An 18251-nucleotide genomic window follows, 5' to 3' on the forward strand; every position below is an offset into this window, starting at 1 on the left:
GGTATCGGCTTAAAAGCATCGAAGTATATTTGAAAAAATATACGTAAACTAGATGTCAGATCACAGCAGGGCTGCTGAGTCGGACTCGGGACTCGAGTAAGACCAGGTAAAACTACCCGAGTATGCGCAGCACCAAATTTCGAAACTGATCAGGCAGCAAACTGATGGAATGACCCTAGAGTGGATTACGGAATATCCACCTTAATTTAGGCAGACATTTTATTGCTTTCTCGCAGTAGCAACAACGAGTTTGCTGTAAGCAAGGTACAACGCGGTAAGCATTTTCGCAATAGCAGCGATAAAACTACTGGTATATGTTTCTACCATAGACGCTTTGGAGCAGACGCACGTCAATGCAGCCCACCATGTTCTTTTCAGGGAAACGACAAGGCCGGCTGCCTGTGATAGCGAAGACAGCCGGCAATACTTTCAGTCTATTTTTTCTTTGGGACCGGGTTTCTGGTCGTAACTTTTTAGTGGACACTGGAGCTCAAGTAAGTGCCCTTCCACCTACCGGTCTCGAACGACGCACAAACCCGAAGGGTTCCGTTCTTAAGGTTGCAAATGGTAGTTTAACCGCCACTTACGGTTACAAAATGGTTACACTCCACATCCCGGCTGGAGTTTTTAAATGGAGGTTTGTGTTGGCAGACGTTTCACGCCCACTGCTCGGTGCAGACTTTCTTCGCGCTAACCGCTTGTTAGTCGATATTGAAAGGAAACGTATTGTACACGTCTGGCTGGTTGTACCGTATTTTCTAAAATAGACTTAATACGAGGCTATCGTCAAGTTCCAGTTGCTGAAACAGACATCGCAAAGACTGCTGTCATCACGCCATTTGGTCTCTTCGAGTTTCTTCGAACTCCGTTTGGGTTGAAGAATGCTGCGCAAACTTTTCAGAGGATGATGGACTCGATTTGTCAAGGTTTGCACTTTATTTATGTTTACCTCGATGACATTCTAGTTGCTAGTCCAATCAAGGCTGCTCATATGCAACACTTAACGCAGCTTTTTCAGCGGCTTTCAGACCACGGTCTTGTTCTGAACCTGCAAAAGTGCGAGTTCGGTAAAGAAAGACTGGAGTTCCTTGGTCATTTCGTTAACCAGCACGGAGTCAAACCTCTGCCTTCGAAAGTTGACGCAAGCAAAAACTTTCCTGTGCCACAAACCGTCAAGGGTTTACAGGAGTTTAGCGGTATGATAAACTTCTTTCACAGGTTTATTGCAAATGTCGCAGACATTATGAAGCCCCTGTATGGTTCTTTATCCAGCAAGCCGAGGTCACTCATTTGGACTCGCGTTCTTCAGGAAGCTTTCGACAAAGCAAAGAATGCACTCTTAACGCAACACTTTTGCATCACCCGGAGTCAGCAACGCCAACTCTCCTATATTTCCTAGTTTACCACCGATGTTGAACACATCAGCGGCAAGTCAAATACAGTTGCTGATGCGCTATCGAGGTCATTTCGTCCATTCTTTTTTATATATAGCTGTATTTATTTGTATATATGTTGATAAAAATAAATTTATTGAATATTGATACTTAAAACAAAATACTAAGATGCTTATGTTTATATGTTAACATTAAAAACACTAAGATAAAATGTGATTTGGGACATGCACTCTACATTCAGCCAATGCTTATCAACATAGAATGACAAGGCTATCAAATTTTGACTAGTGTTTGGAATTTGCATGTTACGGATACATATTCACCACTTAATTTAAACTGTGTTCAGACTGTTTATTGCAACAGTCAATTTATTCACAATGTTTACAGAGCAAGTATCCTTTTTAAACTGAGCATATTGCTTTGTTGGTTTAGTGAGTTTATGACACACCAAACTACCTTGGGCGGCAGTTGTTGCTTTTATTTAGTTTTTTCTGCGTGCTTTGGTAATATCAGGTATACATTTTTTATGCAAAATTGTATTTGAATTTTAGCGTAGAGAGTTCGTAGGGAGGTGTAAGAAGGCTGCTGGATCTGTAGACGAGAGCCGACGGCTGCCTAAGTCACTTAAAAGTTCTTAATCCGACTCCAAAGGAGCAGGCCGCTAGAATACCTGTCCTTAACTTCTTGTACTCTAGGCAAAGACAATCCACTCAGTAGATAACTGCTTTTTGACTATATTCACAAATCTCAGAAACACAGCGATAAACAGAGCGGTGATTCAAGCCGCTAATCAGTAAGACGTATCAAATAGAATGAATTGTGAAACGCGGAAAAGCAATTCGCTAGGCGCGGCGGTCACACATCAGTGGACAACGGTCACGTGTTTAGTGACATAAAAGTAGGCTAACTGCTGCGGAATAATGATTATTTTGCAACAAATGGAACCTATAAGCAATGCAAAAACGGGTAAGTAAATAATAAGGATTTATAAACATGTTGCATAAAACAATTATGGTATAAGAAACAATACAATAAAAATGGCTGACTTAAATCCTGAAATTAACATTGAAAAGTAAGAACTGTCTATCGATCAGATAAACCTATTTAATTATTCTTCAAATCGAAGCCAGTTAATTAACAGACACTTTACCATATAAGCTCTAATTTGCTAATTGTCATATTTAACTCAATTTCTTCACTTAAAGATCTTGTGGGGCTGGTTAGGGCGCTGGTCTAGAATCCTACCACAGTTCTAAAATTAACGCACAAAATTTGAGTTAGGGTGCGGGTTAGCGTTCGGGTGTGGGTGGGTCAAGTATTATTATATTCTTTGTTTAATAATAATACTTGACCCACCTTAACCCAAACGCTAACCCTAACCCAAATGGTGTTTCGTTGTGGTAGGATTCTAGACCAGCGCCCTGGTTAGGTTTAATTGAACTTATATTGTTTATTCGATAGAGTTCTAATTGATGCTTTCTTTTAAAATCCGAACTCAGGTTGTGTGACTAACTTGCGAGCCAACCTCAAAACCAGAGCGACCAGTTTTAAATTATAAGTCAGCGAAGCAAGTTAGCTTAAAGCAGATGCAACTTCCAAATATATCAGTGCTGTTACAGAACGCAAGTCGATAATTAAAAAGGTTTTGTGTGGCCCAGTTAAGATACTCTATTGAGCCCATATGTAACTCTTGTGGTCTCAAAAGGAAGTAACCAGTGGTGGGTTTCAGCCGATTTGCACTTATAATTAAATTTAATCTATAGAAGTTTTATAGAACCGTCTCTCAAAATTTTATGAGATCAGCGAACTGGTTTAGCATTGCTGCTAGGTGTCAATGGATTTTCTTTTTTCTTAAATCCAAGTAGCTCACATGTTTTTTTGCAATGGTCAAGTTCGCACATAGCAGTTATACATTGTGTTAATTTTTATAACTGTACTAATTTTCCTTTGGGGTTTGTTGGTCTAATTTTTGAATTGTTGTTTCATAAGTCTGAAGTTATGAGACGACTGTTGCTTTTTAGTGTGGTGGTTAGCAGTAATTAGATTCGGCCGATTCACCAATCGCTGGAACCTACCTGCGGTTGCATCCTGTCCATGCAACTACTTTAGTTATTTGCTGAAAAAATATGACTTTTTGTAACAGAACCGGCTGAAAAATATGGCTTCTGTGATAGAACCGGCTGACAAAAAATTTGAATCCCACCACTGGAAGTAACTCTAGGTCCAATTCTGATCACTTATAAAGCCAATACAAAATGCCGATTAGCATGTAACACTAGGGTAAAACTAAAAATGCTTTGACCACAAATGCAAAAGACTGATAAATATGCAAAACATTGCAAAATAACACAGACATCATACCGCGTAAAATGTGAAAGCATTGACTAGCTAACATCATAACCCTACAATCTAACCATTGCAACTCTGATGACACCAACGTTTTTTGTTCTATTTGACTAAAGCAAACACCACTTGTGGTTAAATTTGTAGTTATGTTATGATTCGTTTAAAAAGCAAATTGTTGAACCTAAATAAGTTGTTTATGCTGTTTCAGAGTTCTTTAATTAAGAATCCTATCCTGAAATTTCTAACATCTTATTTGCTATTTTCAGATACCTTTTTCTTCCAAACTACAAGCTATTGATGCGAATGAACTTGAAACTAGTGCAGATAAGACCGACTTTGTTGCAGATGGAGGTTTTGCATCTGTAAGACTTTGTCGGCATTTAAGGCTTGGAGAAGTTATTGTCAAATGTTTTGTCATTTCCGGAAATACAAAAGACGAGGAAAAACGCATTGCCAGGTATGCAAAGTAAATTTGTTGTAGTTTTATTCTGTCGTTCTGTCTCATAACGCAAATTTTCTTTTAACATATGGGTGGTTTATAACAGGGGTCACCAAACCTTAAACTGCAGAGTTAATTCTTCCAGACCGAGTATCAAGATAAATTTGTATGACTTGTTGTCTAATGCAAATCCCCCCCAAATGTATTAAAAATTTGAGCTAAATATCAATTTTCATGCTGTACATTACATTAGGTAAATTTGGAGTGTCAAACTTAAGCAAATGCCCTCTTTGCCCCACTGCTTACATAGAGTCGTTTGACAAACAAACAAAATTTTAAACGGCAACATATTCTATACTTGTAGTTGGCAACATTTATACAATTTCCTTTTTCTCTTAACTGGAAGAGTCATTTTAAAAACAAACCAAATTAAATTGTGGAATAAGTTTTTAGTTTGTAACTGTTACTTAGCCAGTAATCAAATGTAGATATGTGTAAACTGCAACCTTTGTGCAGGCCAATTTGTAAAGGGTGGCATGTGGTCTGCAGGTTACATGTTTAACACAACGGGCTCAGATCAAAATCAATTTAGTCCAGACAGAACAATTTTCAACAGGCAAACTGGCTGCGTACTTAATATTTAGGTTTAAATTACTGGCAGTTAAATGGTATTGAAAATAAGCCAATGCGATTATATTGGTATGTTTACCTTTATTAACATATAACATGCAAACAATTTTAGCACATGATTAAAAAAAAATGTTAAAAAAATTCTCACGGGTCGTATGTTGATAGCCTTTAAAGTAGATAATTTGGCAAAAATTACATTTTTCAAAGAGTCCACACAGCACTAGTTTAAAATGTTACATGGCGCCTTTATGCTGAAAGCACTTGCATTAAATAATGGAAAGCATGGTATAAAATTAAACAAAATACATTTACTAAATTTAAGTTGGTAAAAAGCTTTAGGGGCACTTACAGCGTGAAAAGAAAAAGGGAGAAAAGCAGAAATGTGGGGCCGGGCAATTCTATTGCAGGCTAATAAAAGATAAATTTTGATCTTTTTTATTTCATGATTTTGATTTTATTACTGCTGCATAATAAAAAAACACGCGGCCAACAGTTTTGGACCTAGGTGGCTGTCGATCGTAGTATAGTCAACATAGCGAATAAAGATTGATAGCAAAACTTTCTATCTCAGCATAGATTTTTCTAAACTTGCCCTACTTGAGCGAAGGATCTTTTACAGTTCATTGATTTTGTTAAAACCTTTCCAAAGCCACCTGGTTTACTATTACTAAATATCAACCAATAAAATATTATACATGTCCAATGATTAGCATGGTCAAGTTAACTACTAAAACCCCGCCATATTTTTAGAAAAAAATTAAAATATTTTAAATGTTGAGCTATTTTTGGACATTTTTCTTTCCCTACTTGTTGTATTATTTAAAAATAACATTAGTTTACCTACTAATTGTTGTTTTAGTGTAAAAAGAGAAGCAGATGTACTGGTTCGAATAGAACATAAAAACATTGTAAAAGTTCTTGGCTTTTCACAGTGGAATGACAACCACATTGCAATTATCCTTGAGTATGTAAAATGTGGAAATTTGGATGAATTACTGGAATCTGTAGAAGTGCCTTGGTCTTCCAGACTATTAATTGCACAGCAGATTATGTCAACTCTTTGCTACCTTCACAACTATCCAGGTGGTAGAAAGTTTTACCATGGGGATATTAAGCCAGACAATATTTTACTTGATGTGGACTTGAATGTTAAACTGGCTGATTTTGGGTCTGTAAATATTATCAAAGCCACCAACATAATTTCCACAACGTTGGATATAACTCCAACTAAGCAACATACATTATACTATGCAGCTCCTGAAGTACTGAAGGGAAAAGAAGCAGGAACTTTTTCGGACATGTTCAGGTTCGCAGTAATTTAACGAAAATTCAACAAATTGCAAAACTACTGATATATTTTTATTAATAATACAATATCTCATTAGACATTGCCTTGCACTAATAGGCGATATCAATATATATCTCAACTAGACAGATATACTTGTATTTTAACCCTTTTTGTAAATGATTTGTATTGTTAACTTTTAAACAGTGTTGGAATGGTTTTGTATGAACTGGTCACCAGAAGAAGGGTTTATAAAGGAGCAACATGTCGACCAGAAATTCTCACTAATGCTATCTTGGGAGGATTAAGACCAGAGTTGGACAAAGTTGAAGCCGTGGAAGCATCTTTGACAACCGATGGTGATAAGAAAATTGCCTCAGTTTTAATTGACCTGATGAAATGTTGTTGGAAAGAAGATCCTGCAGAAAGACCAACTGCTCTCAATGGTATAAATAATTAAAACATTTAGAATAGCTTGCACCACTTAAATTGGTTAGACAAAGTATAGAAAGTTAAAGATCAATAAAATGTATTAAACAAAAACTAGAGCAGTGCTTTTTAACCCGTGGGATGGTATGCACTTAATAAATAATTCTAATGTGGAAAGACAAATGTCATGCGGATAAAAATGGTGCATGTTATTATTTTTCTTTATGTGTAAAACAGTTGGGGTCGGCAACCTTTTTTAAATGCGGACCAGAAACTGAAATTTTGTCGCGGACTGGTATCAAAAAAACAACAAATGCTCAGTAAAACAAACTTATTACACTGTTTTCAATGCAAACTTTAAGCTTGTTTTGCTGCCAAGAGTTGCTCCCATATAAGAGTTATTACACTTGTTGTATACCATTAAATTACACTTGTATACCATTATTGCACATTTCTATATTCTTACCAGTTTGTCAAAAAAGGATATTTAAAGCATTTTAAAAGAAGTCACACTTTGTATTTATTATAATGTATTTCTGGCCCCCTTTTTGACCAGGCCCTACACAACACTTTCTATAGTTACGTAATAGAAAAACTTATATAAAAATAAATATTGGCAAAATGAAAAATACGAACCACGGACACCTAAAAAGTATAGAATAGAACAGTGGTGTCTAACTCAAACATGCTGGCATGCCAATTTTTATCTTATAACTTAATCCTGTGCCAAAGTTTCGTAACTAATTTTTTTCTAATATTAAAAGTGTTTTTTTACAAAAAATATGAAAGACATTTGTTTATTTAATCAAGCAAATCATTCATAATTGACCAAACTGCTTCTTTGCAAACGTTGGTTTTCAGCAAAACTCTAAAGATAAATTGGCCTTAAGCTGTGTAGTAAAAATGCGCATAACTGCATCTGTGTCCGTTGGTGAGCTGACTTTTGCTTCGTCACACCAGGCTATATCATTGTGTGAATGCTAGCCTCCACTACAGTTTAATGTTATAATATCACAAGTAATTGTTAGTTGTCGTAATTACCGTAATTTTTTTATTTGTATAAACGATGGCAATTAGCTAAACCATTCATGCTTGAAAAAACAAAAAAACATGGTATTTTAGCTCATTTTTTTAAATATTGTAAGTACTAGGAGTGAGATTTTGCTATAAAAATGCATTTTTGGATTTTGTGAACGTGCCATATAGCTCATTAACAATCCTTTTTATGTCGCTTTTTCATGACCACACAACTAACTGTACAACGCATATTGTTTGGATTAAGGTTAGGTCAAGTATTATTGCTATATTTATATTTATTCTCCCATATTTATTTTTTCCTTGCAGATTGAATTTTTGACAAGTCGTTTTGTTACTGTAAAAAAGGTGGTAAAATTCTAGACCAGCATCCCTTTCATTGTATTTCACAAATAGGAAAAACTAATGGTTGCAAACTTACTGTGTGTTTGTTTCTGGCGGAAAATTTTCCGAAAATTAAAATGGGTGAACGGTTCTTTTAAAGGTTGAAAAGCACTGCACTAGAATATTTAAAGAACATTACATGAAATTTTTTTAACGTTAGATAATAACAAAAAAATTAGTAATTTTAATGTTACTTCAATATTTATACAAGCTTTTGTAATAGAGAAAACATGTGTCAACATATACATGTATCCTATAAAAAATGTTCAAATATGTTTCAATTGGAACTGCTAAATCCAGAAGACAAAACAAAACAATGAATTCATAAAATACAGTGTCTGAAATTGCACCCAGCAAACAAAACTGTGCAAGGGAATGTCTTTGATAAAGATGACACACAAAAAGTTTTGTGACCTGTGCAAATTTTGGCCCTATTAAAGTTATTGTTTAAATATTTGAAAAAACAAGGTTTATTTGTAGGTTGTCTGTATGTGTGTAAATGTGTAACAAGAAAATACACTTGTAACCTAACTATATGCAGTGAAAGTTCTACATTCTTATGTTAAAAAAACAGAAGGACAAAAATGTTTAAATTGTATAAAGCTCTTAAAAGCAATCACAGAAAACATAACCATAAAGCTTTTATAAAAGCAAAATAAAAAATAATATGGGACATTGGATACAATTTTGTCAGAAAATTCAAAATCTTACTAAAAAACTTTTTACTGACACCTTTGACTGTTTAGCCAAGGAAATGCTGGACATACCCATTGATGAAAACCTGGTGAAAGCAGAGAATAAAAAAATTGCTACCCTTCTTCTAAAGCAGAAGCAAAGACCTCCTTCATCTCAGACAAAGTTATCAAACTTTGTGAGAAACTTTGCTTCAGGTATTGTATTGTGTGCTATGAAGTTTGAAACTAGTGCTTAATTTGATTGCCAATATATTTACATATGGTAAAAGAAGAACATACAAAAGCAACATTATTCGATGTGTATGGAAACAATTAATAGGCTCACTGATCTCAGTAATTACTTCTATGGAATAATGTGTATGATGTTTAGGATTGTAGAGGACCAGTCAATGTGTGTATAGTTATTCACACTTTTGCAAACAAATAAACACCATATTATACTACATTTAAAAGTAGCCTAAAATGATATACAAAACTTGGTCTTAATTTTATACAGAGCTTAATTTTAATAATTTTATCTCCAGCACCTGATGGTTCTATTTTTTCGACTAATGATACCACATCTAGTTTGTCTCCTCCGCTTGTGACACAAAGTAGCATTGCGATCGATAATGGTGCCTCAACTTCATCGTCTGTTGCACAGAAAGCAGTTACTTCCGGGTCAGCTTCAATGGCAGTGATTTCATTACAGCAAGGTGAGAAGAAATACGATAAAATACAAACTTGCAAGTAGTTTAAGTGAACCACTAGTCTAACGATAGAATTACAGTTTGCTTTACTCGCCAGGTTAGCCGCAAGTTTTAGGAGGTCTCCAGGTTCGTCAGGTTAAAAACAGTAAACACTGCTATACACACACAACTACAGACGGACGGAAGTACAAACACCTGCATTTTTACGAACTAAATGTAGCTTGCAATGACGTCACCATTTACAAGAAAGATATTTTGCTTTAATGTATAACAGTTTTTTTTATAATTTGCGGATGAGGTGACTTGAATTCCATACAATAACTAAGAAGCATACATTGTTTAGATTGCTATTATTGATTAAATACGTATCTATTTATGTCAAACCTTAGATTGCATTGAAATCAGTAGTTGTTAACCACCAGACCACAATAATTTGTGGGCGATCCTTTTACGCAGTTGGCAAACTATGATTTTTTTAAGTTTAACTGAGGAGTTGCAAAAAATATTTTTCAGTTGTCATTTGTAAGTTCAGCCTACCTTGGGAAAGCCTGTTAATTACAAAAGCAACTTAAGTAGTTCATGGTACCTTAGCTCTAAATAGAAATATATGCAAACTTTAAATGACATTTATGTGTAGTTACAATAGTTAACAGGAATTTAAGTATAATATTGTAGCGGATTGGACTTTGGAACTCTGTGACCCCGTCAACTCTGACCGCCTGTAAACAGCTTGCCGGCAGAATCGCTCATGCTGTCATTTTAATTTCCCGTCGCGTGTTGTAATTTCGTTGTTCGAATGGCCGATTTCCTGAGTCGTGTTATGTGTCGCGTTTTCTAACGAATTAGTAATTACTCACATCTGTCCGATGTAGGCTATATAAGAAATGTTGTAAATCGTTAATTCAGCAGCCCTACTGTTCAATTGTGGAGTCCAGATCGCGTACGTTACGGAGGTAATTATTATACGTATATCGTAAGTACTGTACCTGTAAGTACTGATTGTCGTTTGTTTACTTGCAATAAACATTCTTTCATTGTGGCTGCTCCCCGCAATTTGGTTCACCTTTTGCGACGTGATATTGAACACGCATAATACCTTCTGACTAACTATTCTAAAATAGTTTATATTAACCTTTTGTTTTGAATTTAATCTATTTTGTAACCTACGCTTTTGCACCTATTTTTAGTCTTATTTACCGTGTGTTATTTTTTTGAATCGTTATGTCGAAGAATAACTTTTCTGCTTTGTTTTCAAAGGTTTCAAGCAAATTTAAAGCTTACAACGTCAAAACTTCAACGCGTATAGCTGCCATGCTATGTAATATAAGGGAAGGTAATGTTTTTCCGAAACCAAAGGGAATTAATTCGAACTTTTCAATTTCTAAGTTACGTCACAGGAAAATATGCTCTTTTTCTAAACCTATTTCTCCTTTCTCTAAAAAGAAATTTACAAAAAGAAATGATGTTCCTGTGCCATCGGGTCCAGTTGTTTCACCGGTTACAGTGCCAATCTCGAATACAGATTCTGTTTCTCAACCTGCAGCTGATCTTTTAGCCCAACCGCAGATGGTCAACGTCCAACCGCATTCAACTTTCGAAGCCGCTCCATCGTCGTTTTGCAACACGGCAAAACCTTTAAATGTTCCGGTAAAATCTTTTCAGCCTGTAGCAGTTACATCCAACAGCGAACTTTCAACTGCAGAAGCGACGCCTCGTCAACAAAGCGAGTTTACTGCACCTACGACGTTCGTAACATCTATGACGACATGCTATTTAAAGCCAGACTCTATTCGAAAGGTACTTTTAACCTATCTTTTTCAACTTTCTCTTTACCTAATCTTATCAGACAGGATTTCTTGCCGACCATTTGATGTTGCTGAGTTTTGCGATGCTTGGAAACGTCCGCCCGACTTATCTGCTTGCGAGCAAACCTTACGCATCTGTTGCGATGAAACCGCACCTTCTTACGACGTTTACACTTGATGATAACCTAGTAAGCTTTCACAACTTTACTTAACCTTATCTATCTACGGCCTCTTACTATCCTAACCTTCGACTAACCTTCTTTTCCCCTTATTCTCAGCCTCTTGCTAGTTTTCATGATAGACGTCTAGTTAATGTTTTTTTGGGTAATTTTTAGCGCTTATAACTTTAGTTTTTGTTAACGCAGGGATGAGCCTTACACCACTTGAATTGTATTATATCCATAGGCTCATTACATAGGATGGCAGCTGTAGTTTATTCGTAATTTTTGTGCGCGCTATGCATTGTCGAATATTAAACATGCCTTGTTTATATTTTGCGCAACACGCCCGTGTTTTCTCTTTAAGCCGCCGCCATTGTAAGTATATGTTGTTGCTGATTATGAGCACGTTTTAATGTTGCTATATCGGTCGTGCAATGCAGATTTAAAACCGCGTTTGAGCTAAACTAAATTTACGGCATAGATGTTCGTTCAATTTGCAAAATTACGTCTCTTTTTGTTAAGTTAAAGGTGAAACTTTACGTAAGACAATATTCTTCTCTCGTAAACTATTCTCTTAGCCTATAAACATATAAATTTATCTCTCACACTTACAGAAGTTGCGCCTTCTAAAGTGCCATTTCCGTTAGCGGCTAACGTGCCGTCTGGTCCTTTATGGTTTACGGTGTTTGATCAGAGATATCACACCTTTGTTTGTATTCCGGGCAAGACCCCTTTTCATCGCCTAACAACAGCCACCCATGGCTTGACGGTCCGCCACCGCTCCTGACTTGTGCTACAAAGAGCCGATCGACAAGGATGACATTATCATCCAATGTACAATGATGTTTGACATCCTGGAGGAATACCACGAAGATGAAGTTTATCCAGACCTCTTGTCTTAAAGGCGGGGAGAGCGAATAGTAGCGGATTGGACTTTGGAACTCTGTGACCCCGTCAACTCTGGCCGCCTGTAAACAGCTTGCCGGCTGAATCGCTCATGCTGTCATTTAAATTTCCCGTCGCGTGTTGTAATTTCGTGTTCGAATGACCGATTTTCTAAGTCGTGTTATGTATCTCGTTTTCTAACGAATTAGTAATTACTCACATCTGTCCGATGTAGGCTATATAAGAAATGTTGTAAATCGTTAATTCAGCAGTCCTTCTGTTCACTTTTGGGGTCCAGATCGCGTACGTTACGGAGGTAATTATTATACGTAAATTTAATACTGCTAATGTCCTAAAGCACTCTTGAGTCTACCAAGCAACCCTGTACAATCGTATAATTCTTTGTGATTGTTGTTTATTAATGACTATCCCAATTTTGGTAATCATGCAACCAAAATTCTGGTTTCCGGTTAAAAAAGGGGGCATTTTTATATGTCTTATCCATGTGTTAGATTGTCAAAAGGTAACGTATTACTGATTTGAATGATTAGTTATACTGTGGTTGTTAGGTTTTCGTTCGACTAGATTTATATGTGATGTATGTATCCGGATAATAAATCTACAAAATAAGGTCACTTCAGGAAAAAAAGTTGTAGTTTGAAAATGTGGATCACATAACGAGTAGTAGTACATTGATTTTTTGCAACCTGTGGACCACAGAAGGAAAATATGTTGTATATATTGCCTGCGACATGGTGAAGGACCGTAACATGAATACTCTGACAAGCAGCTTTCTGACGAATTTATACAAACCACTTAATCACTAGTTATACTTAACAAGAGATTTGGTTTGCAAAATAATCACTTTAGGTAAGGTAAATATATCCACCAAACAAGATTAGATAACCCAACTGCATTTTTTAAATTGATTTCCCAGTTAAACTGATTTTCTAACCAAATCAAGAAATCACTTGAAAATGTTTAACAGATTTGTTAATGATAGGAATGGTTAAACACTTTATGTAATTTAGAAATCGTAATACTTTCTGGCATTTTGAATAATTCTCGTTTTTCAAATGAAGTAAATAAAATAAAAAAACAGATTTCCCTACCTAATAAACATTGATTTTTAGTTCAAATTTATCTACTTTGAAGTTACGAAGTTTTTTTTTGTTTTTGAGTTCCAAAAAATTCAAAAAATAATACATAAATTGTTTTTTTAAGTTTCCTCTATTATAAAAAAAATAGAATAAAGTGGAAATGCCTGTAGTAAACAAGATTTAAAAATAAAATTAGTGTTGGTTTTTGTCAGAAAAACCTCATAGGGTCAAATTTTATTTATTTTCCATATATATTTTTAGAAATGCTAAACCAAATTGATTTGCCCAATCAAGTAGTTTCAGTTTTTACAGATTATCATTTTTTTTTACATGTGTATATAGTTATCAACATTTGCAAACAAATAAACACCATTTTATTATACGAAACTAGTTTCATTTTATAAAAGCTAACAATTGTGTTACTGATTTCCAGCAACCGATGGTTCTATTTTATCAACCGATGACATCACATCTAGTTCATCTCCTCTGCTTGTGGCACAAAGTAGCACTGCGATTAATGATGGCGCCTCAACTTCATCGTCACAGAAAGCAGTCACTTCTGAGGCATTAGATTCGGTGGCATTTCTTTCATTACAGCAAGGTGAGAAATACAATTGGGCATTCCTTTTACGCAGTTGGCAAACTATCAGTTCTATAAGTTTAACTGAGGAGTTTCAAAAAAACTTTGCGCTTTGTGCGATTTCAATTGTCATTTGTAAATTTAGCCCAGCTTGGGAAAGCCTGTTAGCTACAAAAGCGACTTTAGTTGTTCATGGTACACTGGCTCTAAATAGAAATATATGCAAACTTCAAATAACATTCATGTCAGGTTACAATAGTCAACGGGAACCTAAAGCATAATGTAAAAATTGTAGGCTTAAATGTTCAAATTTAATACTACCAATGTCCTAAAGCACTCTTTAAAGTCTACTTAGCAACCCTGTATAATCGTATAATCGAGTGGTTCCCGACCGGGGAGGAATTCCTCCCTAGGGAGGAATTTTATGAGTTCAGGGGAGGAATTTCATAAATACAGTAAAAAAAATTTATGTTGGAAATGTGTTTAGAATATTTTTGTATATACGATAGGGATGTCCATTATGTTGGCCACAGATAACTTCCTATCATGTAAAATATAGGCATGTCAATATTTATTTGCCTCATGGGCTAGGCCAGTGCTTTTTCAACTATCTTTTTCTGTTTCACATATCCTTATTAGGAATGAAAACGGGACAATAATTGACCTATTTAAATTACATTTTTTGGTCTAATCAGTGGTTCTCACATTATTCACGATGACTCACATGAGCAATCGAAATCAATCAACAGTTTGAGTTTATAAATTCCTCATTGTAGGTTAGCTATCTATGGAGCACCTTTAAATCACAAAATTAACATGTTGCCCTTAAAATAACCTGGTAGATTTAAGCCTATTGTCATACAATTATAGACGCATTTAGACCAGTGGTTCTCAACCGTCGGTCCGCATCAACTTCCCGCCGGTCCGCCAAATATACACAATACAATTTTATATAAGATGTTAAAAGCTTGTCCATTAAATGTAGAACTTCGACAGTTCCGTAATTTGCTGCTTTGTGACGCAACATAACGTTAATAGTCTACTTAGGACTTTGTTGTTTGTCACAATGGTGCAAGTGTTGTACGTAAAACGCCTGTGATATCAAAAAGACCGAAGCAAATTGCTTTTTTTTGCCTAAAGTTGCATATACTTTTGTCGTAATTACATTTTGAGTTGATTTTGATTTTTGAAGGTCCATCGGTCCGCAAAACTTTTTTTGAAATTTTACCGGTTCGTAAGCTAAAAAAAGGTTGAGAACCACTGATTTAGACTGTTGGTACAAATTCTAATTCTTACCGAATAAGCACATTATATGGTAAATATTTAGTTATACTTTATAAAACTAAACTACAATATAACCAAGATGAACACGGTCCATTATAATTTAGAGTCGGTTCACATTTGGAACAGATTAAGAGCAAACCAAATATAAACCTGGTGTTGAGGATGACTTGCGTTGCCGGGTGTACAACTACTTTTAAGGCGCAAACAAGAGCAAATTTCCCATTGAGTTGTAATGTGAAATAAATTGATATTTTAAATTGCCACAATTTTTTGCGTTATATTTGTTTTTCGTCTTATGGGGAGGAATGAATAGTTCAAAAATGAGCAAAGGGAGGAATGTAGCAAAAAAGGTTGGGAACCACTGGTATAATCCTTTGTGATTGTTTTTAATTAATGACTAGACCAGTTGTGGTCTCAGTAAAGAATCATGTAATCAAAATCCTGGTTGCTGGTTAAAAAAGGGGGCATTTTATAATTCTCGGTCCGTGTGTTTGATTGTCAAAGGGTAACATATCACTGATTTCAACCATTAGTTATACTGGGGTTACTGAGGTTGTCCTATGGCAAGATTTGTTGAACTATATGTATCAGGATAATAAATCTACAAAATAAGGTCACTTCAGGAAAAAAATTATAGTATTGTAGTAAAACAAGATTCAAAAATAAAATTAGTGTTGGTTTTTGTCAGAAAAACGTCATAGGGTCAAATTTTATTTATTTTCCATATATATTTTTAGAAATGTCAAACCAAATTGATTTGCTCACACTTGCAGTTTCAGTTTTTTACAGGTTATGATATTTTTTAATGTGAATATAGTTATCAACATTTTTGCAAATAAATAAACACCATTTTATTATACGAAACTAGGTTTCATTTTATCAAGCCAACAATCATATTACTTATTTTATCTCCAGCAACTGATAGTTCTATTTTTCCATCCTCTTCAACCGATGACGTCACATCTAGTTCATCTCCTCCGCTTGTGGCACAAAGTAGCACTGCGATTGATGATGGCGCCTCAACTTCATCGTCATTGCACTCATTTCTGGAAGGTGAGATTTATCTATCATGGAAAAGTATTTTTATAATTTTCAGATGGTTGATTTGAAACTCTAACCGTTTGCGGAAAAAAAAACAAATATAGTTTTGAGTTTCATTATTAGGTAAATATATATGTGTATATTTATATTAAACCTTAAATTGCATCATTTAGATTAGTGTACGTTAGCACCAAAATAATTTAAAAAAAAAGTGTTGCTTTAAAAATGGCGTTTGGTTCAAATATGTGGGTGAGCAATATTTTTCAACTTCACGAAATCGTTTCAATAAATATTGCTACCCTTTAAAGTGAAGAAAATTAGGTATGTTTCAGATTTTCTTAAATTAATAAAAAATGTCGTGGTTTTTAGTGCAAAAATAAATTCTTGGATGGTAGAATTTTTTTAAGGTATATAAACTTACAATAATTGGTTTGTTTTAAATTTCCCCCATATTAATTAAAAAAGTATTAATAATAATTGGAAACACTTTGTGGTAAAACAAGATTTAAAAATAAAAGGTTTTTGATTTTTTGCCAAAAAACGCGAGTTTTGTTTTTTGCCAGAAAATGTCATTGAGTCAAATTTTATTTAGCTTTGAATTTTTTTATTCAATTTTTAGGATATTATGATCCAAATTAATAAGATCACAAGATAAGGTTTTATTCTTTACAGTTCAATGTTTAGAAATGTATATCTTTATTATATATATATTTTTAAGGTAAATCCTTATGTTTTTCAAAAAACAATCAGTTAATTTGGAAAAATAAATCATTTTGTCATTTTACTGAAAATCAGATGGAGATGAATCTGCTCATGACCTTGTCCAACAATATGTGACCTTGGTGCGAGAAAAAAAGTATGAAGAAGCGAATCGAGTCGCAGGTGACCTTCATCAGCTCCTCCAAGGTCAAGTGGAACGAACAGCGGAAGAATTTTGGAAACTTGGAATTAAACTGAGAGAAGAGAAGAAATGTTTGGAATCGGTTTTATTTTTGCAAATATCTTCAATTATTTCCGCAAATGACAAGAATCCGAAGAAAGCAGTTGAGGGAATTAGGTTTTGTGCTCAGGAGTTGGAGGACACAAATGAACAGATGATTGAAAGTGACGTCACAATGAAGCCCATTGTGCGCGATCACGTGCTTCCACTGATGCGTGACCTGCAGATGAAGATCGAACAGAAGCAAAACATCGGCGAAAAGTTTCGGGTTTTAAACTTGGCTTGGTGTTTGCATTCCATCGAATATAGCGAAGATATAATCGGCGATCTGGAAAGTTGTGAGCGAAGTTTGAAAAAAGCAATTTCTTCACTCGAAAAAACTTTCGGCCGCGGAGCTTCCAAGCATCGGGTTTACGCAACTTGTTTAAACAACCTCGGTCGAGTGTGTTCGAAAACCTCGCGGTTCACTGATGCGGTGAAATATTACGAGCGATCTCTGGAAGCAAGAAAGAAAGCCGAGGATTATTCAAGCGACGAAGAAAAGAAGAAATGGATTGAATTTACTGAAAACAATTTGAGAATATGCAAATCATATGCAGAAACTAAAAAGTGTAAAATAATGTAGAGAATTGATTAATTTCTTACTGAACTTATGTTACTCCATTTTATTTGTTTGTATTTGGTTTAAAATTATATTATTAAAAATCAAAGTTGTATAAATCAAAGATTTAAAATAACTTTATTAAATGTAAAACTTGAAATTTGATTGATTTCTTTTAACAGGAACAAGTTAGGGTTGAATTGAATTTCTGCAAACTCTGTAAGTAGAATAAATTAAGTTTAGAGAGCGCTCGTCTAGAATCCAACCACTTTTTTTTACGGTAACAAAACATTTTGTGGAAAGTGAAATTGTCAGAAATAAATAAATATAATAATAATACTGGACCCATAATATAAGTAAGATAAAATAATGTTAGTAATATTAATACAAACCACTGGACGAAAATGTACGATTCTAAGAGCAAAAAAAATAAACAAACTATAGTTTCCTTTTTTTCTAAAAAAAATTCAATGAGTTTCAAAACCACAAATCCTTAATATTTTTACCAGTTTATTTTGTAGCCGCAAA

The 18251-nt window shown here is 34.8% G+C and overlaps 1 protein-coding gene across 1 annotated transcript; it reads left to right on the forward strand.

The window, feature by feature from the left end:
- The first annotated feature begins 2276 nt into the window (after positions 1-2276).
- LOC146162694 (uncharacterized) lies at positions 2277-17865 on the forward strand. The gene is made up of 9 exons (XM_083384190.1): positions 2277-2360; positions 4007-4197; positions 5669-6115; positions 6302-6540; positions 8689-8832; positions 9162-9332; positions 13711-13878; positions 16057-16194; positions 16978-17865. Exons 1-9 carry the CDS (start codon positions 2349-2351, stop codon positions 17745-17747), a joined length of 2280 nt encoding a protein of 759 aa, XP_083240316.1. The 5' UTR covers positions 2277-2348; the 3' UTR covers positions 17748-17865.
- Positions 17866-18251: the final 386 nt, after the last annotated feature.

This window comes from Ascidiella aspersa, chromosome 3, assembly GCF_963924565.1.
Source record: "Ascidiella aspersa chromosome 3, kaAscAspe10.2, whole genome shotgun sequence".
NCBI lineage: Eukaryota > Metazoa > Chordata > Ascidiacea > Phlebobranchia > Ascidiidae > Ascidiella > Ascidiella aspersa.

Excerpts from the sequence above, each read along its gene's own strand:
- LOC146162694 (XM_083384190.1), top strand. Across the intron at positions 6,541-8,688 it reads AAGACCAACTGCTCTCAATG|CCAAGGAAATGCTGGACATA; the intron begins GTATAAATAATT and ends TTGACTGTTTAG. Across the intron at positions 13,879-16,056 it reads ATTTCTTTCATTACAGCAAG|CAACTGATAGTTCTATTTTT; the intron begins GTGAGAAATACA and ends TTTTATCTCCAG.